At 39.7% G+C, this 25808-nt stretch overlaps 1 protein-coding gene across 1 annotated transcript in view; it reads right to left on the bottom strand.

Moving 5' to 3' along the window:
* Positions 1–2373: 2373 nt before the first annotated feature.
* Positions 2374–25808, bottom strand: part of LOC102908378 (vomeronasal type-2 receptor 116-like) — a 71231-nt gene continuing 47796 nt past the window's right edge. Inside the window, exons 4-6 of the mRNA XM_076560109.1 lie at positions 16429–16656; positions 13595–13721; positions 2374–3364 (exon numbers count right to left, since the gene is read on the bottom strand). Of these exons, the coding sequence (XP_076416224.1) occupies positions 2448–3364; positions 13595–13721; positions 16429–16656 (1272 nt within the window). The 3' untranslated portion in view covers positions 2374–2447. The remainder of the gene's footprint in view (positions 3365–13594; positions 13722–16428; positions 16657–25808) is intronic.

Here is a 25808-nt window from a genome sequence, read left to right as displayed (position 1 = left end):
AGACTCCTTTCACACCTCCCAAGAAGACGGTCAATGCTATCAATGAAACCACCTTTTTTCCCCTTACCCCTTCTTGTTTTTTTTTTAAATTTAATACAGGATTTTATCTGTAGCCCAGGCTACACTTAAACTTGCCCTCCCAACAGCCTCCCAAATGCTGCAATTACATGTGTGTGCCATCACACCAAACTTGGATTCATATTTTGTGTTTACATTTTGTGGGTTTTGACAAATGTGTAATGACTTGTGTTCACCACTGAAATACCATAGCGAGTCATTTCACAGCACCTAGTCCTCCTTGCTCTTCTTAGTTACCTCTTCCTCCTTTCCAACCCCTGCCAAGCAGTGACCTTCCTCCATTCTCCATGGTGTTCCTTTTCAGTTTTTAATCCAGTTAACCAGTCTGCATCTCTTTATTAGTGAGTTGAGTCCATTGCATGTAGATTTTTATTGAGAAATATCTATTAATTTCTGTTATTTTTGTCAGCTGGATTATTGTTTGTTCTTTATGCTATCCCACATTAGTATCTGGTCTATTTTGTTGGATATAATGGACTCCTTCCAGCTTTCCTTTGTTCGGCTAGTCTGCCCACGAAATCTTCTTTCCTCTGCTTTACTGATTGAAATTTCTTCTGTTGCTCATAGTTTTCCTTTAGTGTCCTCTGCAGTGCTGGCTTGGTGGTCAGGAACTCCCTCAGTTGTGTTTATCTTCAACTGTCCTTATTTCTTTTCAAATTTAGAAGATTACTCGGAGGGCACAGTAGTCTATGCTGGAAATTATCTGCTTTTGAGACTTGCAGTCTATCATTTCCTGACTTCCTGGCTTTGGGGGTTGCTGATGTTACTCTGATGGTTTGTTTTTGTAGGTGAGTTGGTGTTTTTCCACTACAGCATTGAATATTGTTTCTTTGCTTTGTGTTTTTGACATCTTGACTAGAATATGCCATGGAGAGGATCTTCTCTGGTCATGTCTATTTGGGGTTCTGAATGTCTTTTGTGTTTGAATGTCTGAGTGTCTTCTAGGCTTGGGATTTTTTCTGCTGTAGTGTTTTTGAATGGATGTCCTGCATCTTTCGTGTTTACTTCACAACTTCTGGGCCTGTGGCTTCTTGGCTTTGGTCTCTCAGAACATTGTGGTCATGCTCATTTATCTTTTGCTTATTGGTGTCTGTTTGTATTATTTACCCACCCTTCTCCATCTGGTAGTCTTCTTCTACTTCTTTAGTTCATTCTTCATGCTTCCCACTGTGCTTTTTATTTGATTATTTTTTCTAGTTTCAACACTTTTGTCCCTCATCATCACAGTCTCATTGCTTAGGTTTTCTCTCATGTTGCTGATTTTTTCATTTGTCTTATTAATGATTTTATCTATAGGTATTGATGATATGTATTGAATTAATCTGCCTGCGAGTATCCTCTTTCAGGCCATTGATAACATTTTGTATTGATGATATATATTGAATTAACCTGCCTGTGAGTATCCTCTTTCAGGTCATTGATAATTTTTTTGCAAGAAAACTTCTGAAGTGTTCATTTGATAGTTTCAGAATGTTGAGTTCATCAGTTGAGTTATGCTCTTTCAAGGAAATTATGCTGACTTCCTTTTTTATCTTTCTAGTATTTTGTATTGTAGTCTACACATCTGCTACTTTGTATGTCTGTCCTGGATTTTGGAGAGGTGGTGATGGTGGTGAATTTCAGCAACAGCTTAGACCATAGGGAAAGTAAGTGCCATGAGTTTACTGATCTCTTTGCCAGTCTCTAAAACCTCAGAAATCTGATGCTACACTCCATCTTTTCTCCTTTGTGATTTTTGTTACATGTTTAGTGGGATTTATACCATGGTAGAAAACAGTGTGGATGTTACTAAGGAAATCGAAAGTAGAACTGCCATTCAATCCAACCATACCACTCTTGGGTATATAGACACAGAAAACATCTACAGAAACATTTGCACATCCATGATTATTGCTGTACTTACATGGTAGCTAAGAAAAGAAAGCATGCAGATACCCATCAATAGGAATAGGTAAAGGAAATGTGGAGCATATTCACAGTGGCATTTGTTCAGCTTTAAAAATAAAGTCATGACACTTAAAAGGAAAATTTTGGAACTGGAAATAGTTAAGTTAAGTGGCTTAAGACATAGTCATAAGTATAACTACTACAGGGGGCTGGCATTCTTTCTCTCTCTCTCCTCAACCCAAAAGTAGAAAGTAGCCAAGAGGGGGGAAGTGAGGGAGGTGGGAAAGGGCTGGGGGTAAAGAAACACATAGATGAATATAGAAATGAGAATTGTTTCAAGATGAAGAAGAAGCAGGAGGAGGTAGATAGAAGGGATGGGGTATCAGTTTGTGAGGGGGATGAATAGAAACAAAATGTGTGTATAAAAATGTAATAATGAAATCTACTTCATGTGCTTACTTGAAAATTAATTAAAAAAATTACTAAGCCTTGTACCTGTAATGTATTTTGTCCCTGAGACCCTGAATAGAGTTCCTTTCTGGTCTTAACAAAATGATGTAGCACTTAGGGGCAAAGATACAGCCTAGCAGCCCTGCACTGGATGCCAAGATGGAGAAGACCTCCACAGCCACCATGGCCTTCCCCTTGGTGCTGTGGTAGACAGGGAGGAAGGTGACCCAGACACTGCAGAACACCAGCATGCTGAATGTCAGGAACTTGGCTTCATTGAATGTGTCAGGCAGGTTCCTGGCCAGGAAAGCCACAGTGAAGCTTCCCAAGGCCAGAGCCCCCAGATATCCCAGCACACAGTAGAAAGCAGTGACTGAGCCCTTGTTGCATATGATGATAATGTGTTCATGTTCAGAGTATGCATCTGTGTCAATGAAGGGGGGAGATGTCCCCAGCCAGATCCCACACAAGGTAATTTGGATCAAGGTGCAGATGGGAACAATGAAGTTAGGTGCCCGTGTTACCAACATCCACCTGATTCTTCTTCCTGGAGCAGTGACCTTGTAGGCCAGAACCACAGTAAGAGTTTTGGCCAAGACAGTGGAAACAGCCACAGTGAACAACACTCCAAATGTGGTCTGCTGTAGGATGCAAGTAGCTGTGTTGGGGTGGCCAATGAAGAGAAAAGAGCAGAGAAAGCAGAAGTTAAGGGTGATGAGCAGGATGTAGCTGAGAGTGCGGTTGTTTGCCTTCACAATGGGAGTGTCCCGCTGCTTCAGAAAGATCCCAAGAACTAGTGCTGACAGTGCAGAGAAGTACAAGGCCATGCATGACAGACCTCGCCCCATGGGATCGTCAAAATCCAGGAAGGTCGTGGACTTGGGGAGGCAATGGTTGCGCTCTGTGTTGGCATATTGATGATCTAGACACTTCACACACTGATCCACATCTGGTGAAAACATGTACTTTTGTTATTTCATGTTCATTATTTTTCTTTTGTTCATCTACTCATTTGAGTAGGTTAGCCTAATAGCCTTCTTTGTTACTTTGGGCATCAGATGAAAGAATGCTCTGTGGGGAATGATGTGACTACTGCCCATTGCCCGCATGGTGACATGGACAAAGCTATAGTTTTTCCTCCTAATTCAATTATGTGTTGTTCTGAAGATTCTTGTATCATTATTTCCCCCCTTCCCAGAAACTTATATACTTACTTACACTATACACCTTCAATTTGGTTGCAATATTGCCTCCATATGAAATAATTCCTGGCCTGGGGAGAGCTGATTCAGTGTATGAGCTGCCTAAGCATGATGACTTGAGTTTGGATTCTCAGGACCCACATAGAAGCTGGGTGCAGCAGCACAAGCATCTGTAATCCCAGTGAACCCCTACAGCAAGGTGAGAAACAGAGACAATACTTCCCGGGAGCTCATGGGGCATCTAGCCTGGCTAATGCATCTGTGAAGAGACACTCAAGTAAAGTGGTAGGGTGATGACTGACTCTCCAATTGCATCAGGGCAGTGTGGCTAATGCACACCCACTCACATAGACACACACACACACACACACACACTCACACTCACACACACTTTTGATTTTGAAAAATAAATTTAGTGAGGTAAGAAGGGGCTTCTCAAGTTCTTTTCTTGTAATGCTATTCTCAGATATGGGTTTCAAATGTAGCTTCCCAGTGAACTGACTTCTCTGGTTGCTTTTCCTCTGTTTGAGGACTTTTAATAAGTAAGTATTGCATTCTGAAAGCTGGCCACATGGTGGTACATATCTGTAGTGCTTGCACGTGGAAGGTGGAGTCAGGAGGAACAGGAATATAAGGCCAGACTCAGCTACTTGGCAAGTTAAGGGACAACCTGGGCTTTCTGAGACCTTCTCTGAAAAAACAAACAAACAAACAAAACAACAAAACAAACCAAACAAAACCAAACAAAAACAAAAAAACCCCTCAAAAACAACAAACAACAAAAGGGAATGTTTAAAGGTGTTAACATAAAAACTGTGGGAAAGAATTTACTTCATTTACAGACACTGGATTTTTTTTAAGGTTAATTTTTATTAAGAAAGATTTAAAACTTTAATTATGTGTATGTGCGTGGGTTTGTGCACATGACTGCAGGTGGCCTCAGATCCCCTGGAATTGGGTTACAGACGGTTGTGAGCCACCAGATGCAGGTACTGAGAACAGAACTCAGGTCTGCAACAGCTGCAGATGTTCTTAACTGCTGAGCTGTTGCTCTGGCCCCTACGCAGTGGGCTCTTGATAATTTAAATTCATTGTTGGGGAAGTTGGTAGCTTTTATTTTCTTTCTGCTTGTCAATCCACCTAGAATTTCAAATATATGAATGTGAAATTATTTATACCTCATTTCATATTGTTAAAATTTTAATGACTCCATTTCTAGTATTAATATCTTTTCAGTTTTTCTCCTGATGGTTATCAAACCTCTAAACAGTTTATAAAATTTAGTTTAAATTTTTAATTTATTTTATTTTTAAATTGTCTTGGTGTTTTGCTGCATGTATATTTATGCACCATGTGTACACAGTGTCCACGAAGGTCAGAAGAGGGTGTCAGATCCTCCTGGAACTAGAGTTACAAATTGTTGTGAGACTCCACATAGGTGCTGGGAATTGAACCTGGGTGCTTTGGAAGAGCAGCCAGTACTCTTCACCACTGATTCATCATTCCAGCCCCCAGATTTAGTTTTTAGTATTCTCATTTTTCATCATCTTGTTTTCTTGTAATTTTCTGAAGATATTCTCTTGGTAATCATCTCTTCCCCTTTACTTTTGTTGTGTTTAATTTTCCATTATTTTTTTTCTAGTTTTAGACGAAACTTTCATTTGTAGAACTTCAGCTTTTCTTTTTTAAACACAACAAAAACACGCATGCCACGTGGACATACCATTTAGCTTATAGATTTCTTTCTGAAGGTAATTTTATCTACATTCTACCATACGTGATCAGTGATATTTTCAATCCTGGAGTCTTCGTAATGAATGTTTTGTCTCTCTTTTTAATTGTGTGTGTGTGTGTGCATGCACATGTGTGTTTGTGGGTGTGCAGGTGCATATGTGTACATGGATGTGTATGCATGCTTGTGTGTGTACATGTGACAGTCAGAGGTCAACCTCAGGTGCATTCCTCATGAATAATTTATCTTGTTTTATAATATATTGTCTCTCTAAGGGTTGCTGATTAGGCTAGGCTGGCCGGCCAGGGAATGCCAGGGATTTGCCTGTTTCTGCCTGGCCAGTGTTCTAATTACACCACACGTGGCTTTTTATGTGATTGTTTGGAATCTACTTAAGTCCTCATTTTTACAGGCAGGTACTTTATTCACTGAGCCATCTCCCTAACCCCATTCTCTCTTCTTTAGCCTATGGCTTGTTGAAAAGATATTAGATTTACAAGGATTCAACCAACCCTAACATAGACCACTGAATAAAATGTCAGGGAAGGGGTTTATCATCTCTCCCTCCACTCTAGGTTAAAATTCAAAGATAAACGAGAACTCTAGAACAACCACAGCAAAACAAAGTTTTGGATGGGATGTCTGTATCTCAGCCCCTCCTCCCAAAGCTTAGGGAACATCTTGGAAGAGGAGGTGGAAAGACTGGAAGAGCAGAAGGGTGAGGAGGAGTATTGCAAGGCTGTCTTCTGGACGAGATGGCAGTGGCACCCATGAACTTCCAGCAGTGTGGTTGCCTGCACAAGGCCTGCATAAGATCAAGGCAGCTAACATTCTAGCAGCTAGCATTCTAGTGTGGAGACGGGAGGTCTTATTAGCTACCACCCGTAGCTGAGGCTACTGGCAGTTGGTGGCTTTTGGGGGAGGAAAATCAGTTTCTTTCGGGGATGTAGTCCATGGCAGGTCAACCATGTGCTAGTGGATGTATATTTGGGCAGGACTAATTGGATTCAGTGGATTATAAAAACAAACACCAGCAAACAAAAGATGAAGAAGACATGAAGTTGAAAGGGGGCTTTGGGGGGAACCCATGTGTGGTGGTATTGTGTTCCCCAAAATATTGTGCACTCTAATAAACTTATCTGGGGTCAGAGAACAGAATAGCCACAATATTAAACATAGAAGTTAGGCAGTGGTAGCACACGCCATTAATCCTATCACTTGGGAGGCAATGATTCATCCGGATCTCTGTGAGTTCAAAGACACTGGAAACAGCCAGGCATGGTGACACACGCCTTTAATCCCATGAAGTAAGCCTTTAATCCCAGGAAGTGAGCCTTTAATCCCAGGAAGTGATGACAGAAAGCAGAAAGGTATATAAGGCATGAAAACTAGGAACTGGCTGGTTAAGCTTTTAGGCTTTTGAGCAGCATAGTTCAGCTGAAATTCATTCTGGATGAGGACTCAGAGGCATCCAGTCTGAGGAAACAGGATCAGCCGAGGAACTGGCAAGGTGAGGTAGCTGTGGCCTGTTCTGTCTCTCTGATCTTCCAGCATTCGCCCCAATAACTAGCACCGGGTTTGATTTTATTAATAAGAACTTTTAAGATTCCTGCTACACCCATGTATAAAATCACTAGAGAACAAATTTAGAAAGGTTTTTGGATGGCAGGTCCTAGAAGCAGACTCTTGGAAGTGATTCTGATGTTCTGTTTGGAACAGGTGTTGAGATGGGAAATAGTGCCAGCTGTGTCGAGTGACTTATTAAACTGGGACAAAGAGGGAGCAGATCAGAGACAAAATCTACTATAGGGCCTGGGAAAATAGCTTGTCAGTAAAAATAAGTGTTATGTAACTCAATTCCCAGCACCAATGTAACATTCTAAGTGCAACTCCAAGCACCTGTCATCCCAGAACTGATTTGGCAGAGACAGGCGGGTCTCTGGGGCTTGGTAGCTAGCTAGTCTAGCCAAATTGGCAACCTCCAGGATCAGTGAGGGATCATGTCTCCAAAAAAGGAGGTGAAGAGTGATAGAGGAAGACACTCAACATAGACCTCTAGCTTCTATACAGATTTTTACATTCACCTACACATGTACACACGTGCACACACATGAATACACATACACACCACTACTACCATCACCAGCAGCAGCACCACCATTGTGTTTGGGAAAGTAAAAAACTTGGCTGTCCTCTGTCTCTAAAGTCTATCTCATGTACTAAGGAAGCAGGGGCCTACAGAACATCCACAGAAGCTGACCTGAACTCTAGTTCAGTGTACATCACCATACTCAGGTAAAAGCTGAAGAGTGTAAGTGGGGATGCATTCTTAGCCTTGACAAAGCATCCAATGGCAGAGTCTGGCAATACTGCCTAGTGGGGGAAAGCACTTGCCCTTCAAGCCTGACAACTTGAGTTTGATTCCTAGAACCTGCAAAAAGGTAAAAGGAAGGGACTGAACTCCCAAAGTTGTCTTCTGATTTCCACATGCATGCCATGTGTGTTGTGCTGGCTTGAATAAGAATGGCCCTCAAAGGCCACACATATTTGTATACTTAGACTTCAGGGAGTGGCACTACTTGGGAAGGATTAGGAGGTTTGACCTTGTTGGAGGAAGTGTGTCACTGGGAATAGGAGTTGAAGTTTCAAAAGCCCAAGCTAGGCCAAGTGGCTCTCTTTGTGCTGCCTGCACATCCAGATGTATAACTCTCAGTTACTCTTCTAGCACCATTTCTGCCTGAGTGCCACCCTGCTTCCCTCTATGATGATAGTGGACTAAACCTCTGGACCTGTAAGCAAGCCCCAATTAAATGCTTTCTTTTATAAGAGTTGCTGTGGTTATGGTGTTGCTTTCCATCATTAGAACAATGATCAAGACAGAAGTTGATATGAGGATTGGGGTGTTGCTGTAACAGGACTGACCATGATGTTTGTTGGAGGAATGTGGAAGACTTTGGAACTTTGGACTAGAAAAGTGGTTGGATGATTTAAACGGGGCTTAATGGGCCATCCTAATAGAATCATGGAAGACAGTGGTGCTGTGGGCAATGTAGGTTTGATAGCCTGTCTCCAGAGGTTTCAGAGGAGAAGAATATTAGTAAATACCCTAGAGACTGTTGTTCTTGTAGTATTTCGGAGAAGAATGTGGCTGCTTTCTGCTCTTGTCCAAAAAATCTGCCTGATGCTAAGTTGAAGAGTTTTGGATTAATGACACTGGCAGAGGAGATTTCAAGACAGCCTAGTATTGACTGTGTTACATGGTTCTTAAGCAGATCTATAATGAAAAGGACCAAGCTGAACAAGGGAAAATACCAAATGTACAGTTTGAGGAGAAAAGGAGCACCAGGAAATGTAATGGAACGAAGTCCAGCGCTCAAGGAGATTGTGGTGGTTTGAATAAAGTGTCCCCCCCCCCAACATAGGTCCCTAGGGAGTGGCACTGCTAGGAGGTGTGGCCTTACTGGAGTAGATATGGCTTGGCTGGAGGAAGTGTGACACTAGGGGGCAGGCTTTGAGATTTCAAAAGCCCAAGCCAGTTCCAGTGGCTCTCTTCCTGCTGCCTCCAGATTCTGATGTAGAGCTCTCGGCTACTCTGCCAGCACCATGTCTGCCTGTGTGCTACCATTTTTTTTCTGCCATGACCATGATAATAATGGAGTAAACCTCTGAAAATGTAAGCAGGCTCCAACTGAAATGATTCCTTTGTAAGAGTTGCTGTGATCATGATGTCCCTTCAGAACAGTAGAACAGTAACTAAGACTTGTGTGCCCTTTATAACACACACAATATGAAAAAACACATTTTATTTTTATTATTTACCTTTTCCTTTAGCTTTATGTATTTTACATGTATGGGTGTTTTGCCTGTACCATGTATGTACCTGGTGTCTTCAGAGGGCATCAGATCCCCTGGAACTAGAATTATACATGGTTGTAGAAACTGCCTTATTAAATTAATCAGGTTTCCAAAAACAATCATCACGTTTCTTTCATTATTGCAGCCTAGGTTTTACACACACACACACACACACACACACACACACACACACACACACGTAGGACTACTTGGAAAGGAGAAGACCTACTAGAAGGAAGAAGCAGGACAAGGGGCGATATGAATGTTAATATAGTCAAATTACATGTTATATGTGAACAAATATTCATAACACCCATTGTATTATACACCAAATATACACTAATAAAATACTTTCTTTTGAAACAGTCTCTTCTGTTCACTGTGTTGCTGAGGATGACCTTGGACTTCTGATCCTCTTCCCTTCTTTTCCCAAGTGCTGGAATTATGGGTTTGTATCACCAGATACAGCATATACTGAGCTGGAGATGAAACCCAGGCAAGCACTCTACCAATTGAGCCAAATCCCTGGCTCCACTAATCAAAGACTTCTAGGAAGTACATTAGAGGGCCTTCAAGATGGTTCACTGGGCAAAGGCACTGGCCACCAAGCCCACATGACCTTAGTTCAATTCCCAGGAAGTTGATTACATAATTTTTTAGGTAAATTTAAAAAAGTTTCCCATTATAGGCTGGGCATAGTGCCATATGTCCTTAATCCTGGCACTTATAAGGCAGAGACAGGTGGATCTTTGTGAAGTTAAGGGCAGCCTGACCTACCTAGTGAGTTGCAGGACAGCCAGGACTACATAGAGAGACCCTGTCTCTAAAAAAGAGTTTCCATTATAGATGTGATTGACTTTAGCATGCCACCATTCATATTCATACATTTGAGTATTTTAAGGTATTAGTAATGCAAAATATTAAAGAAATTAGTTATACTGACAGTACAATATGTATTAATGAAATGGAATCGGTTCCCACTTGGTTTCTGCTAACTTTCTATATCATACCCCAGCATCCATTCCTTTGTGGGTTTTTTTTTGAGGTACAGTAAACCTTTTAAAACTTTCCCTTAATTCTTTTTGAAATCAGATTCCTTTTGATGCCTAGGATGGCCTTGAACTTACAATAATCCTCCTGCCACAGCCTCCTGAGTAATTGGGTTATTTGCTTGCACCATGATGCCTCTAAAAATAAAAAAAATCTTGGTATCTTTTCTTTTTTTAAAAGAATTTTTTTAATATTTTAAAATATATGTAAGGAGTTTATGTTTGCATATAGGCATATGTGTGTGAGTGCAGGTGCCCATGAAGGCCAGTGGCATTGGATCCCATGGAACTGGACTTTTATAGGCAGTTGTGAACCACCTGATATGAGTGCTAGGAACTGAATTTGCGTCCTCTGAAAGGGCAAGCAAGTGTTCTTAACTCTAAAACAATCTCTCCAGCCCTCATTTAAAAATACTTATTTAATGTTTTTACGTTTTATATTTCAGTATAATTATATTACTTATCCCCTTCCTTTCTTCCCTTTAGTCCCTCCCATGTTTCTGCTCCCAACTCCCCCACATGTCCCCAGACTCTCTAATTGATAGCCTCTTTCCAATATCAATGACACACACATATATGTGTACATTTACATATATACACATACATGGACATGTATACAAATACAGCCTGTCAAGTCCATTTTTCATGTCGGTGTACCTGTTTTCAGAGCTGACCATTTTATATTAGACAGGCAATCAGGGAGCTCATCCCCAGGAAGAGGCTAATTCTCCCTTTCAGCCTTGCCACAAGTTCTTTGTGGTGAGACCCTATGGGATGACTCAGCCCTAACAGGCTTGAGGGCCAGCCGGCCCCAACCAGTAATAAGATACTTTCTGAGAGCCAACCTGGGTCTGTCTAAGGGCCTTAGCAACAGCATCTGAGACATGATTTGGAGATGACCTAGAGCAATGAGAGGCAGCCATGTAACACCAGCAGATGCATATTCATCAGACCTTCTGCCGGGGCTGGGGTGGAGGGTATATAAGGCTTGCCTCTTCCTGAATAAACTGAGCTTGTTGCTTCAACATTCTCCCAGAGTCTGTGTCATTGACTCTGTGCCTACTTGGCCCCTCCCCCAAAAGGGAACAACAGCACAGGACCCTGCTATAGGACCCCATGATAATTTACCCTTCTGACTTAGTATGCCTATTGATATTGCCATTGCCCAATGGCTTGTTTCAAAGACATGTCTCACCATGTCGCCCATGCTAGTTTTGAACTCTTGGGCTGAAACCATCCTTCTACCTTTGCCTCCTGGTTCCCTGAGTCTACATCAAGTTCCAGTATGCATCACTTGGAATTTCAATACTAAATTAGGAATTGAATTGGGAATATGCCATAGTTTGCCATTTCTACTTATCTTCACAATACTAGATTCCCTGAGTCATTAATCTGGTAATTTCCATAATGTTTATCAACTACAAGAATTCAGTAATTGATGAGTGTCCTTTATTTCATTCTTAAAGGTGTAAAGAACTTCAGAAAGGAGGGAATATAGTGGAAAAGAATCAGAGAGTACTCCCATATTTTTCCACAAGCTGGAACTAAAACAACATTGACTGGCTATTTGTTAACAGGGATAGCTACAGGTAAGCACTAGGATTTAACAAGAAAGCTCCAGCCTGGTGCAACTTAGAGATTGTTACATAGTGAAATGGTCATAAAAAGAGCACCTAGCACCAATATTATGAAAATATTGATGCAAGAGTGGGTTATGGGAGAGAAGACATAGATGATAGATACATAAATAGATAGATAGATGATCGATAGATAGATGATAGATAGATGCTAGATATATAGATAGATGATAGATAAATGGATAATTGATAGATAGATAGATGATAGATGATAGATAGATAGATAGATAGATAGATGATAGATAGATAGATAGATAGATAGATAGATAGATAGATAGATAGATAGATAGATAGATAGACAGATGATAGCAAGAGTGAGAACAAGACTGAGAGTGAGAGCGCTAGCTTTATTGGAGTAGAAACTAACCCCCTTCAGACTAGTCTCAAAAGACAAGACACCTGAGACCTGTCAATCAGGGTCTATAGAGGAAGAGACCTCTGTGTTACTCAGCAGATTCTCAATGTACACTAGAAGGAGCTGGCTGAGAAAGGTCTTATTGTCTGAGCTTCTCAGAAACATCTGCCTTTTCTTATTTCTAGAATGGTCAGTGGGTGGTCACTCATGTGACAATCTTGGTTCTGGGGCACACCTCTGACATAAACCTGCTAAGAGTTCTGTACTGTGGGGAATTCAGACTTACAAAATAGGGTGAAAAGTGCTTCCCTTGAAAATGGGGGAAACTTCTCTGAGTGGGGGGGAGTATAGGGCTGCCTATGTTTTAAGTTATGAGCCAAGTGTGAGGATTCTAGGAATGAGGTTGGCAGATCATGTTTGTTCTTCCCTCTCCCAGAACAGATCTTTGAAGATCTGTCACCCCTTGCCCAATTCATTTGGAGACATACTTCCTAGGGGAACATTTGCCATGACTCCAGGGTGATGAAAAAGTTGGAAATAATCTTGTCTGGCTCATTTCAAATTCCCCACCAGCTCCTTCCAGTATGTAAAGGAGCATAGAGGAATTTCAACTACTTTCAGGTTCAAATCACTTCAGCTAGTCACCTTTTGTGTATACAAACCTGAAAGAGACAATGTGTGAATGTGAGTGTGAAATGGCCTACCCATCCCATGTGTGTTGCACACCACCTCAGAAGACACAGAGAGGAGCACTGATAGGCTACAGTCCTCTAAACCCTGTGATAACATTCAAAAACACTCGTGCGAAGGAAATTTATTTGCTATTAAAATTACTTTTGAATCAGTTCTCATTATGCAGCCTTGGCTATCCTGGTACTTGCTGTGTAGAACAGGCTGGCTGTAAACTCACAGAGATCGGCCTGCCTCTCCCTCCTGAGTGTGGAAGATGTGCATCACTACACTTTGTTTAACATTTTTTCTTATTAATAAACACCTTAGGCTAGGGAGATGGTTCAGTGTGTAAAGTGTTTGCAGTGTAAATGTGAGAATCTGAGTTCAGATGCCCAGAATCCTCATAAAAAAGGACTGTTCAGGCCGGGCGGTGGTGGCGCATGCCTTTAGTCCCAGCACTCAGAAGGCAGAGCCAGGCGGATCGCTGTGAGTTCAAGGCCAGCCTGGGCTACAAGTGAGTCCCAGGAAAGGCACAAAGCTACACAGAGAAACCCTGTCTCGAAAAACAAAAACAAAAACAAAAACAAAAACAAAAACAAAAACAAAAACAACAACAACAACAACAAAAGGGCTGTGTAATTAGAAGTAGAGGATTTCTCCACGGAACACGCACTCACCTGTCTCATTGGAAATCTCGTTCTCTGAGCATGGAGCGCAGTGAAAACAACAAGCCACGTTTCCTTCCGGGAGGGATTTTCTGAATCCAGGGGCACAACTTTCACTGCATACAGACTTGGGGGGAGTCTGAGGAAAACCAGATGTGAGCAAGTTGTAATTCAGAATATTGCTTACTACTATAGTAAACACCTTGTTCATAGAACTGGATCATTAATGAATGTAGTTTTTATTTATTTATTTATTTATTTATTTATTTATTTATTTGGTTTCTTGAGACAGGGTTTCTCTGTGTAGTTTTGGTGCCTTTCCTGGGACTCACTCTGTAGCCCAGGCTGGCTTTGAACTCACAGAGATCCACTTGCCTCTGCCTCCGGAGTGCTGGGATTACAGGCATGCACCACCACCGCCCAACGTGAACATAGTTTTTGTACCCATAAATAATCAACTGATTGGATGTTGCTATAGCTTGGACATCACATGCCCCCTTAGTGGTGATGACTTTCCATCTGTGGTGCTACTGGGACATAGTGAAGCCTTTAAGTGAAGAGATCTTGGCGTTGGAGAAATGGCTCAGCATTAATAGCATGGACTGCTCTTGGAGAGGTCCTGAACTTGGTTCCCAGAACCCACATTACATGGCTCAAAACTGCCTGTAACTCCAGCTTCAGGAGGTGCATCAGCCTCCTTTGGCCTCCACAGGCACCTGCACTCAACATGCAGGTAAGATGTTCCCTTCCCCCACATGCATATAAATAATGAAAAATAAAAACAAAGCCTTTTTAAAAGGTGAGGAAGTTAGTGACTGGAAGCTTGCCATTGGAAGGTATATTGGGACAATGGACTAATCCTTCCTCTAGTTTTGCTACCTGGCTGCCATGACATGAGTGGCTTCTATTGCCACAAAAGTCATAGTGACTTATCACAGACTCAAAAGTAGCAGCTAAATGCTACTCAACCGAAACCTTCAGACTCAACCTAAAGATACATCAGTAATGAAACCCCACAACAGATAGTGTACATATTTTGATATGAAATGTGTGGACATTGAGATGCATATTTGTAAATGAATATTCTAGTTACATATAGTACATAACAAAATTCTCTTCCTTAAATCGAAAGTATAAATTTAAAAAGCACATTCATGGTTCAAGGGATTGCTGGGTATGATGATGAATTAAAAGCTGCCTCTGCGAGATTCAGTGAAAGACAAGAGTCACAGTAGAAACCAAACAGAGTCTACTTTGAGCAGAGAAAGAATTGAAGGAAAAATTAACAAGCCTATATGGAATTTTTGTTTCCAAAGGAACAGCCAAACTCGCACTGCTTCACCATCTAGCTTGCCCCAGGTCAAGGACAAAAGTCGCAGCCAATGAGGCGTTGTTGGACATGGACACTAGAAAAACATGTCAACCCAGGGTACCACATGCAAGCAGTGGGTGGATTGATGCCTGGAGCAAAACTGGGTGAGCAGATGGAAGCTGAAATGAAGCGGAGGAGCTTGGAGCTGAGATTCTCCCTGGAATACTGGGGACAATCGCCTGAGCAGAAAACACCCCTGTGCCTGCCTTGGTGAACCACTGGGAACTATTTTCTCTACTGTCATTCCTGTCCCTAAACCACACACTATGCTTCTCATTCACACTTTACTCCCTCTTTTCTCATTTTCCCAATTCTGTCCTCCTTTTACTATTTAAGTAATTATGGACAACGTTAGCTCTAAAAACCCATGAAGCTTAAAAATTTCTCCAATCAGTAGTCTAGCGATGCTGTCTCTGAATCATGTTAGGGAAACAAGGAGAATACACAAGTGTCTTCTACTGCAAGCTAACATCAATATTTCTGTCAAGTCACTCACTGTATTTGTTATTGTAATTGATCCCCCCCCATAAAGATGTTAAAACATCTCATTCTCAAGGAGTGGCATAATTAATATTGTGGAAATGACCATTCTACCAAAAACTGTTTACAGATTCAAAGAAATACCAATTAAAATCCCTATTTCATTCTTTACAGAAATAGGACTATTCTAAATTTTATATGGACCCACAAAAACAACATACAGTATTTTATATATTTATATTATTTTAATACACCAATTATATTTTTAAAATTTATATAGAAAACTTTAAAATATCAGTATACCAAAAAATCATAAAAAACTGTCAGGCAAAATAAAAAATAAAGAAAAATATGTAATATAATATAAAAACATTAAAAAACTTTTTCTTACAAAATATTTTGATCATGCATCTTTCTTCCTTAACTTCCTCTCAAATCTCCCCCAGATCCCCTTTAATTCCAGCACTTGAGATCTCATGCCTTTGCTTGGGAAGCACACATGCCTTTAATCCCAGGAAGTAATACAGCAGGGCAGAGAAAGGTATGTAAGGCATGAGGAAACAGGAACTCACTCTCTTTAGTCTGAGGATTTTGTAGAGGTAAGAACTAGTGGTTGGCTGTTCTGCTTCTCTGATCTTTCAGCTCTGACTTTTTTATTATAAGATCATCTAAGATATAACTCCATGCCCTTTCTTTCTCTCTGCTTAAAAAACAAGCAAACAAAACAAAACAACCCAAGAAACACACACACATAAAGCAAAAGACCAATAAGACAAAAAGTGCCCAAACAAAGAAATATAGTATAAAAGTTCTACAAAAGTAACACTGAGTTTCCTGAGAATGGAGCCTGCTCTGAAGTGAGACTTCATTTGAAGAAATTACTATTTCCTTTGCAAGAGGGTGTCCATTGAAGATAGCATTTGGTTAGGGGATTCCCGAGCAAGATTTGTTTTATTATGTGTAGTTCATAGTGTTAAAATTATACCTAACTCACCTCTGTAATTCCTGTGGCCCATTCTATCATGTCCTCAGATAAAGATAATTGTTGACCAAGTGGGCCATATGGGGAAAACTTTCCAACTTTCACCTTAAGTCCGAGACCTTCTGGAAAGTTCCAGTAGTTGAGAATGTCATGGTCTGCATTCAATTTCATTTTCTCATCCAAATTCACTTGTTCTCCAGCAGGATTAGTAAACTGCATGTCCTTCAGAAAAGGGTGCAGCTAAAAAAGATGCAATATCTTATGAAGTTGGTACAGAGTGAAGACAAATAACCAAAGCGTTCGGGCAAGTCTTGTGGTGATATATTGTGCACCGTAATAAACTTGCCTGAATGTCAGAGGACAGAGTCAGTCACTAGATTAGACATAGAAGTCAGGCAGTGGTGGCAAGTGTGCCACCTTAAATAGTGAGAGCACCTTAAATGCTATCACTCAGGAGGCAGAGATCCATCTGGATCTCTGTGAGTTCAAGGCCACACTGGGCTACATGAGATTGATCCAGCATAGGAAACAGAGCCAGGTAGTGGTGGCACATGCCTTTAATCCCAGTACTTGAGATCTCATGCCTTTGCTTGGGAAGCACACATGCCTTTAATCCCAGGAAGTAATATGGTAGGGCAGAGAAGGGTATATAAAGTGTGAGGAAACAGGAACTCACTCTCTTTAGTCTGAGGATTTCGTAGAGGTAAGAACTAATGGCTGGCTGTTCTGCTTCTCTGACCTTTCTGTGGTCTGGGCACTGAGAACCACCGGGTGTCCTTCTGAAACAGTTCTGCTTGCCACATACAAGCACTGAAACAAGTTCAGTTCCCATATGCCACCTCGCCATACAGCCTCTGTTCCACCCAAGCACTGGGACAGAGTTTGGTCCAGACACTTTGAGCCTCAGCTCAGCTTACTGACCCTGAGCTGCTTTGGTGTTGCACCTCCTCCACCTGCTGGTCAAATATCGTCACTACATATGAATACCTTCTCAGGACCCTGCCATCGGATCATCGGCTCCACCTGCTGGTCCAACAACATCACTGCATCTACAACAATTCTTGATGATTGGAACTATGGTAAGCCACTTTAAAACTTTTAAAGGGTAAACCAGGCAAACAAACAAACAAATAAATAAGAAATGAGTAAATAAACAAACAAGACCTGTATGACAAGAACTTTAAGTCTTTGAAGAAAGAAATTGAAGTAGATATCAGAAAATGGAAAGATCTCCCATGTTCTTGGATAAGTAGGATCAACATAGTAAAAAGGGTGCCAGACGGTGGTGGTGCACGCCTTTAATCCCAGCACTCGGGAGGCAGAGGCAGGCAGATCTCTGTGAGTTTGAGGCCGGCCTGGGCTGCAGAGTGAGTTCCAGGAAAGGCACAAGGCTACACAGAGAAACCCTGTCTCAAAAAAAAAAAAAAAAGTAAAAAGGGCAATTTTACCAAAAGCAATCTACACATTCAATGCAATCCCCATCAAAATCCCAACACAGTTCTTCACAGACATGGAAAGAACAATACTCAACTTCATATGGAAAAGAAACAACAAAAAACAGGATAGCCAAAACAATCCTATACAATAAAGAAATTTCTGGAGGCATCACCATCACTGACTTCAAACTCTACTATAGAGCTATAATAAAAACACACATCTTGGTATTGGCATAAAAACAGACATGTTGATCAATGGAATAATATCGAAGACCCTGACATTAATGCACACACCTATGAACACTTGATTTTTGACAAAGAAACCAAAATTATACAATGGAAAAAAGAAAGCATCTTCAACAAATGGTGCTGGCATATCTGGATATCTACATGTAAAATGCAAATAGATCCATAGCTGTCACCATGCACAAAACTCAAGTCAAAGTGAATCAAAGAACTCAACATAAATGTAGTTACACTGAACCTGATAGAAGAGAAAGTAGGAAGTAGTCTTGAATGCATTGGCACAAGAGATCACTTCCTAAATATAATACCAGTAGCACAAACACTGAGAGTAACAATTAACAAATGGGACCTCCTGAAACTAAGAGGCTTCTGTAAGGTGAAGGACACTGTCAATAAGACAAAAGGCAGCCTTCAGAATGGGAAAAGATTGTCACCAATCCCACATCTGACAGATGGCTGATCTCCAAAATATATAAAGAACTCAGGAAACTAGATATCAAAATATCAAATAATCTAATTAAAAATGGGCTACGGAGCTAAACAGAGAATTCTCAACAGAAGAATCTTATATGGCCAAAAGACATTTAAGGAGATGTTTAACATCCTTAGCCATCAGGGAAATGCAAATCAAAACGACTCTGAGATACCATCTTACATCTGTCACAATGGCTAAGACCAAAAACACTGAAGACAGCTTATGCTGGAGAGGATGTGGAGCAAGGGGAACACTCATCCACTGCTGGTCAGAATGCAATCTTGTACAGTCACTCTGGAAATCAGTATGGCAGTATCTCAGAAAATTGGGAATCAACCTACCTCAAGATGCAGCAATACCACTATTGGGCATATACTCAAATAATGCTCAACCACACCACAAGGACATTTGCTTAACTGTTCATAGCAGTATTATTTGTAATAGTCAGAACCTGGAAACAACCTAGATGCTCTTCAACTGAAGAATGGATACGGAAAATGTGCTACATTTATACAATGGATATTATGCAGTGGTAAAAAACAATGTCATCATGAAATTTGTTGGCAAATGGATGGAACTAGAAAAAATCATCCTGAGTGAGGTAACCCAAACCCAGAAAGACAAATATGGTATGTATTCACTCATAAGTGAATATTAGATGCAAAACAGAGGATAATCAGGCTACAATCTACAACCCCAGAGAAGCTAGGTAAAGAAGAGGACACTAAGAGAAACACACATGGATCGCCCCAGGGAGGGGAAAGGGTTAAGATCTCCTGGGTAAACTGGGAGTGGGGAATTGAGAGAAGGGGGTGGGAAGTGGGAATGTGAAGGCTTGAGATGGTTGAGTTGGGTGAGAGACAGGGAGGGAGAGCAATGGAAGAGATACCTTGACAGAAAGTACCATTAAGGGGATGGGGAGAAATCTGCAGATAGGAAAACCCCCAGGAACTCACAAGATTGTCCCCAGATAAAACTCATAGCAGTGGTGAAGCTGGTGCTTGAACGAGCCTTCTCCTGCACTGAGATTGGTGTCTACCCTAATTGTCATCATAGAACTCACATCCAGGGACTTATGGAAGCAGATGAGGAGACCCACAGCCAAGTAATGGCCAAGATTCTGAAGTTCAGTTGAAGAGAGGGAGGAGGGATTTCAGGAGCAAGGGGAGGTCAAGATCATGATGGAGAAAACTAAAGAGATTGATGACCCAAGCTAGTGGGAGCTCATAGACTCCAGACTGACAGCTGGGGAGCCTGCATGGGACTGAACTAGGCCCTCTGAATGAGGGTGAAAGTTGTGTGGCTTGATGTGTTTGTGGGTCCCCTGGTAATGGGACCAGGACTTATCCTGGGTACACAAACTGGCTTTTAAGAGCCCATTCCCTATGGTGCGATGCCTTACTCAGCCTTGATGCAGGGGGGAGGGGCTAGGTCTGGCCCCAACTTGGTATGCCAGCCTGTGTTGACTACCCAAGGGAGGCCTTACTCTCTATGAGGAGGGGATGGGGGTGGGAGAGGGGGAGTAGGGGGGAGCAGAAGAGGAGGGAGGGGGAACAAAAAAGGAAAGGAAATTTTTTAAAATAAAAAATTATAAAAAATAAAATAACATATAAAAAAACTTTTAAACTATAAACCAGGCTATTAAATAAATAAATAAGGTAAAAAAAATAAGGGGAAAGGACAATCTTAAAACTTTTCCCAGGTCAATTATTGGGAATACCACAATACAGGGAATTAGGACTGCTACTATGGACGGGATGGTAGAAAAACTAATTGAGGAGATAAACAACTTAGCTGGGATTGATAAAATTTTGATCATAATTGTTATCAGTCTGGCAATTCATATTAATCCTTAAAAATGGTTTAATAACTGTGCCAAATATGAGAGATATACTGTAAAGACACAGGACTTAGAAAACACTACTACTGATGATATGCAAGACTTACAAATAGTTACTAAGGAGAATAATACAGTTTTGACTAACAAGATGAAGGCTTTAGAAATATTTACTGATGAAGAGAACAAGAAGGTGACTGATAATATGCAAACCTTAGAAAAACTTACTAGTCAAAAGATACAAGCCTTAGAAAGGGCTACTACTGATAATGTGCAAGCCTTACAAATGGTAACTAATGAGAATAATACAATCTTGACTGGCAAGATAAAAAGCTTTAGAAATACTGATGAAGAGATTGAAAAGGTGACTGATACTATCAAAACTTAGAAAAGTTTACTATTCAAAATATACAAGCCTTAGAAAAGGCCACTAGTGATAAATTACTAGCCTTAGAAAAAATTATTAAAACAGATAATAAAAGTATTCAGATACAGACAGAAAAATTCAGAGGAGAACCAACCTGACCATAATCTTACAGACTTCAAGAGGAGTGGCCCAAGTTTATTAAAAAAACAATCTTGATTTATCAAGTTACCATTCAAGAAAGACCACCAGATGACAGTTATCCCCAGATCCATACAGAAGCTAAATGGGATCCTATAGAAATGTCATATTTAAAGAGATTTAAGGAAGCAATAGTTTCCTATGGTATGCATTCATCTTATATGAGGCAGATGTTGAATACAAGATCCACTCAGAACAAAACTATTCTAAAAGACTGGAGAGATTTAAAGTCAGCAGTATTGGAATATGGCTCTTAGAGTGGAACAGTTGGTTGAGAAAGGAAGCTAAGGCCCTCAAATATCAAGGTAGGGTTAGAGGTTATCAGATTTCCCAAGATCAAATCCTTGGTGAGGGCCATTATGCTGATATCGATAGTCATGCTACATTTGATGATCACACCTTGTCCCTATGATGCAGCAGCCTTAAGTGCCTGGAACAAGATTCAAGAATTAGGAAAGAGGATTGAGCCATTTACTAAAGTTATATAAGGCCCAAAATAAGCCTTCACTGAATTTTTGCAAAGTTTGACTTCAGCTGTGAATAGAGAGATATCAGATCCAAAAGTTAGACAAATATTAATTGCATCTTTGGCATTTGAAGATGCTAATTCACAATGCAGAAGGTTAATTTGACCTTTAAAGACAAGATCTTCACTCATAGACCAATGGATCCTACACACAGCCATTATTGAGTCTCATAACCATGAAAATACTTGGATAGAAGAGGTGATTTCCAACAACTTAAGGAAAAATCAAATTGTCAAATGTTTTAATTGTGGCAAACAAGTTGGTTTAAAAAGGAATTTTAGTAGACAGGGCATTCCTAGAAACAATGTTTCTTCTAGAGATAATAACTCACACAGAAGGCCCCAACCTTCTGGAGTATGCAGAAGATGCAGCAAAGGCTGCATCATTCATTGGACCAATGAATGCTGGTCAAAAAGAGAGTGGCAAGGCAACCCTTTACCACTGGGAAACACCTTTGGGGGGGGGGCGTTGCAGGCCACCATGTCCAATTTGGTTCAGTCATTTCCTGTCACCATGGGGGAAACTCTTCCCAAGGGGAATTAAAAGATCTAATGCCTATTAGTAAAAATTCATACTGCTCTGGATGATAGAACATCTTTAGAAGATAAAACAAAAATTTCAGGAGAAACCCTAAAGCAAATACTTTGGCAAATTTTTATAAATGATCAAAGACCAAAGCTAAAAATATGAATAAATGACAACGTAATTGAAGGTTTTGTAGACACAGAGGCAGATGTAATGATAATTGCACAAGAATCTTGGCATCCAAATTGGCTTCTTCAGGAGGTGAATATTCAGCTTTTAGGGATTAGAACTTTATCTCAAAACAGGAGATGGGTTGAATGTATAGGTCCAGAAGGACAGAGAGAAAAATTGAAGCCATATGTGGCTAATATGGGAAGGAATTTATGGTGTCGTGATTTGTTACTGCAATGGAATACCCAGAATAACATTCCTCCAATCTCAGAATTAATCCATAAATTAACATATATTTTTGGGGAAAATATTAAAAGGTGTTATAAATAACAATTACTGATCATTCAGGTTGTACAAAAAACAGGGCATAACAGCTGTTGATCTTTCAGAGGTACCAATATCCCTACCTTTAAAATGGTTAACTGACAAACCTATCTGGGTGGAACAATGCCTTTGACATCAGAAAAATTACAAGCCTTAGAACAGCTGGTACAGAAGCATCTAAAAGCTCAATATATTCAGGAATCAAACATTTCTTAAAATTCTTATGTATTTGTTATGAAAAAGAAATCTGGAAAATGGAGATTAATAACAGATTTAAGAGCCATAAATAAAGTAATTCAGCCAATGGACTCTTTATAGCTTGGAATTCTCCTGCCTTCTCTATTACCTAAAGGATGGTCTATTGTAGTTATTGATTTAAAAGACTGTTTCTTCATCATACCTTTACAAGAAAAAGGACAGAGAAAAATTTGACTTCACAGTGTTTACTTATAATAATTCTCAGCCTGTTAAGAGATATCAATGGAAAGTTCTCCTACAAAGGACATTAAAAAGTTCCACCCTGTGCTGATATTTTGTATGACAGTCACTGGAAATGATTCGTGTACAATTCCTTCAATCTATAATTTACCATTATATGGAAGATATCATATTTGCTGATTCAAATGTAGATACTTTAGAAAGAATGTTTGAAGAAGTAAAGAAAATTTTGCCTTGTTGGTGATTACAAATTGCTCCTGAAAAAATACAAAGAAGAGATTCTATTCATTACCTAGGATATAATTTAAGTTTACAAAGAATTCAACACCAAAAGGTACAAATCAGGAGAGATCAATTGTGGACTATTAATGAATTTCAGAAATTGCTAGGAGACATTAACTGGCTATGGCCCACAGTTGAATTAACAACTCAAGAACTGAGTAATTTGTTTCAAAACTTATAAGATGACAAGGACTTAAATAGTCTCAGCTGAAGCTGAGAGGGAATTGGCTTTGGTATGAAAGAAATTACAGAATGCACATGTGGATTGTTTGGATCTAGAACTTGCTTGCATTTGGGTTATTTTACCTTCTATGCATTCCCCTATAAGGGTTTTAATGCAGAGAGAAGGTAATATCTTAGAATGGACATATTTAATACACAGAGTGAAGAATTAAAGACATATGAAGAAAAGGTTTTTGAATTGATTCTAAAAGAAAAATTGAGACTTCATCAATTAGCAGGATTAGACCCAGCAGAAATTGTAGTACCTTTTAATAATGGTGACATTTCCTCTTTATGAGCATAAAATGAACATTGACAAAAAAGCTTGCAGTAATCTTTTGGGAGAGATTAACAACAAATATCCCAAAAGAAAGAAAATGCACTTTACAAAGAGTACTAACAGCCGGGCGGTGGTGGCACACACCTTTAATCCCAGCACTTGGGAGGCATAGCCAGGTGGATCTCTGTGAGTTCGAGGCCAGCCTGGGCTACAAAGTGAGTTCCAGGAAAGGCTCAAAGCTACACAGAGAAACCCTGTCTTGAAAAACAAAACAAACAAACAAACAAACAAACAAACAAACAAACATCCCTGCCTTAAAGAGTACTAACTGGATCCTTCCTCACATTGTATGGGGAACACCAATTTCTGGAGCCCCTACATTTTATACTCATGCAAACAAATCACAAAAGGCAGGTTATAAATCAGGACATTTTAATAAAGTGGCTCAAATCCCTTATCACTCTGTTCAAAAGTCAGAATTATATGCTATTCTCATGATGTTTTTAGATTTCTCAGAACCTCTTAATATAGTTACTGACTCTCAATATGCAGAAAGAGTTATATTACATATTGAAACTGCTGAATTTTTTCCAGGTGATAAAGAATTGACTTTGTTCATTTATAAGAAATAATCAGAAATAAAAACCATCCCTTATATATAAAAGACATATTAGATCCCATACCAAGCCCTATAGCACAATGTAATGAGGAAATTGGTCAACTATTGGTAGGAAATTTGCTAGAAGCCTCAAAATTTCATTAAAAAACACTATATCAATAGCAAGGGTTTGAAAAAAAATTTTTTCTATCACTTGGCAACAAGCCAAGGAAATTATAAGACAATATCCTACATGTTCCTTGTATAACCAAACTTTAGTACCTTCAAGAGATAACCCAAAGGTTACTCAAAGAAATGGAATTTCACAAATGGATGTGTTTCATTTTACATCCTTGGAAAATTAAAATATGTACACCATACTATAGATGCATATTCAGGATTTCAACAGGCTACTGCTATGGGTTCTGAAAAGCTGATTTTAAAATTATACATCTATTAGAAGTATGACCATCATGAGAATACCTGTACAAATTAAGACTGACAATGCTTCAGGATATGTCTCTAGTAAAATAAAAGTTTTTTGCATATTACAATGTAAAGCACATTATAGGTGTACTACACAATCCAACAGGACAAGCAGTTACAAAAAGATCTAATCATACTTTAAAAGAAATGCTTAATGAACAGAAAGGGGTAATAAAGACCCCCAGAGATAAATTGCATAATGCTTTACTAACTTTAAATTTTCTAAATGCTAACGAGCAAAGAACGACAGCTGAGGAAAGACATTGGAGAATAGAAAAACTACTGAATTCAATCATCCTGTATACTTTAAAGATGTATTGAGCTCTGAATGGAAATCAGGAAATGTGTCATTTGGGAACATTGTATACACTGAGGAAGTGGTTTTACTTTTTGTTTCTGGAGGAGACAAAAAGCTATGGATACCATCAAAATTAATAAAGATTTGATTTGAACAGGAGAGACCTCTTGATGAGGAGAGGTGATTATTCATAAACCAATGTGGCGATTCAACCTGTCAAAAAGAAAAACTCACATAATTAAGATCAGAGCATGGTTCTGTTTTTGTCTTTCTAGGAAAATAAAAACATCCATTTTGAGGAATTCAAAGACCTTTGGACAAATAAGCATCTAAAAAAAATGGCAGAGCTATCAACAAAATTAACAAGAAAAGGAATAATCTGGCCTAACAGTATATTATACTTTCAACAGGGTAAAGTTTTATAAACCTTTCAAAATGTTTGTTTTTGCAGGTTTCTGCAGTCATGTTAAACAGGTGGTTTTTATGCAGTCCCAATTAAATTAAAAACTAAAGCTGGCTTTGGAAACGAAGTGTAGCGTTCTCCTTCTCTAAAACCAAGCATGTTGTTAAAAAAAATTCAGAGTCTCTGTCTCATATCAGAAGAGCCAGATGTCTGGTATGGGACAGAAGAAAACCAAAATCTAGGGACTAATCTAGGAACAAAATCTAGGGATTTATTGTC

Source organism: Peromyscus maniculatus, chromosome 23 (genome assembly GCF_049852395.1).
Source record: "Peromyscus maniculatus bairdii isolate BWxNUB_F1_BW_parent chromosome 23, HU_Pman_BW_mat_3.1, whole genome shotgun sequence".
Lineage (NCBI taxonomy): Eukaryota > Metazoa > Chordata > Mammalia > Rodentia > Cricetidae > Peromyscus > Peromyscus maniculatus.
Note: the sequence above shows the minus strand (reverse complement) of the source record. Positions and strands in the feature narration are given on the sequence as shown.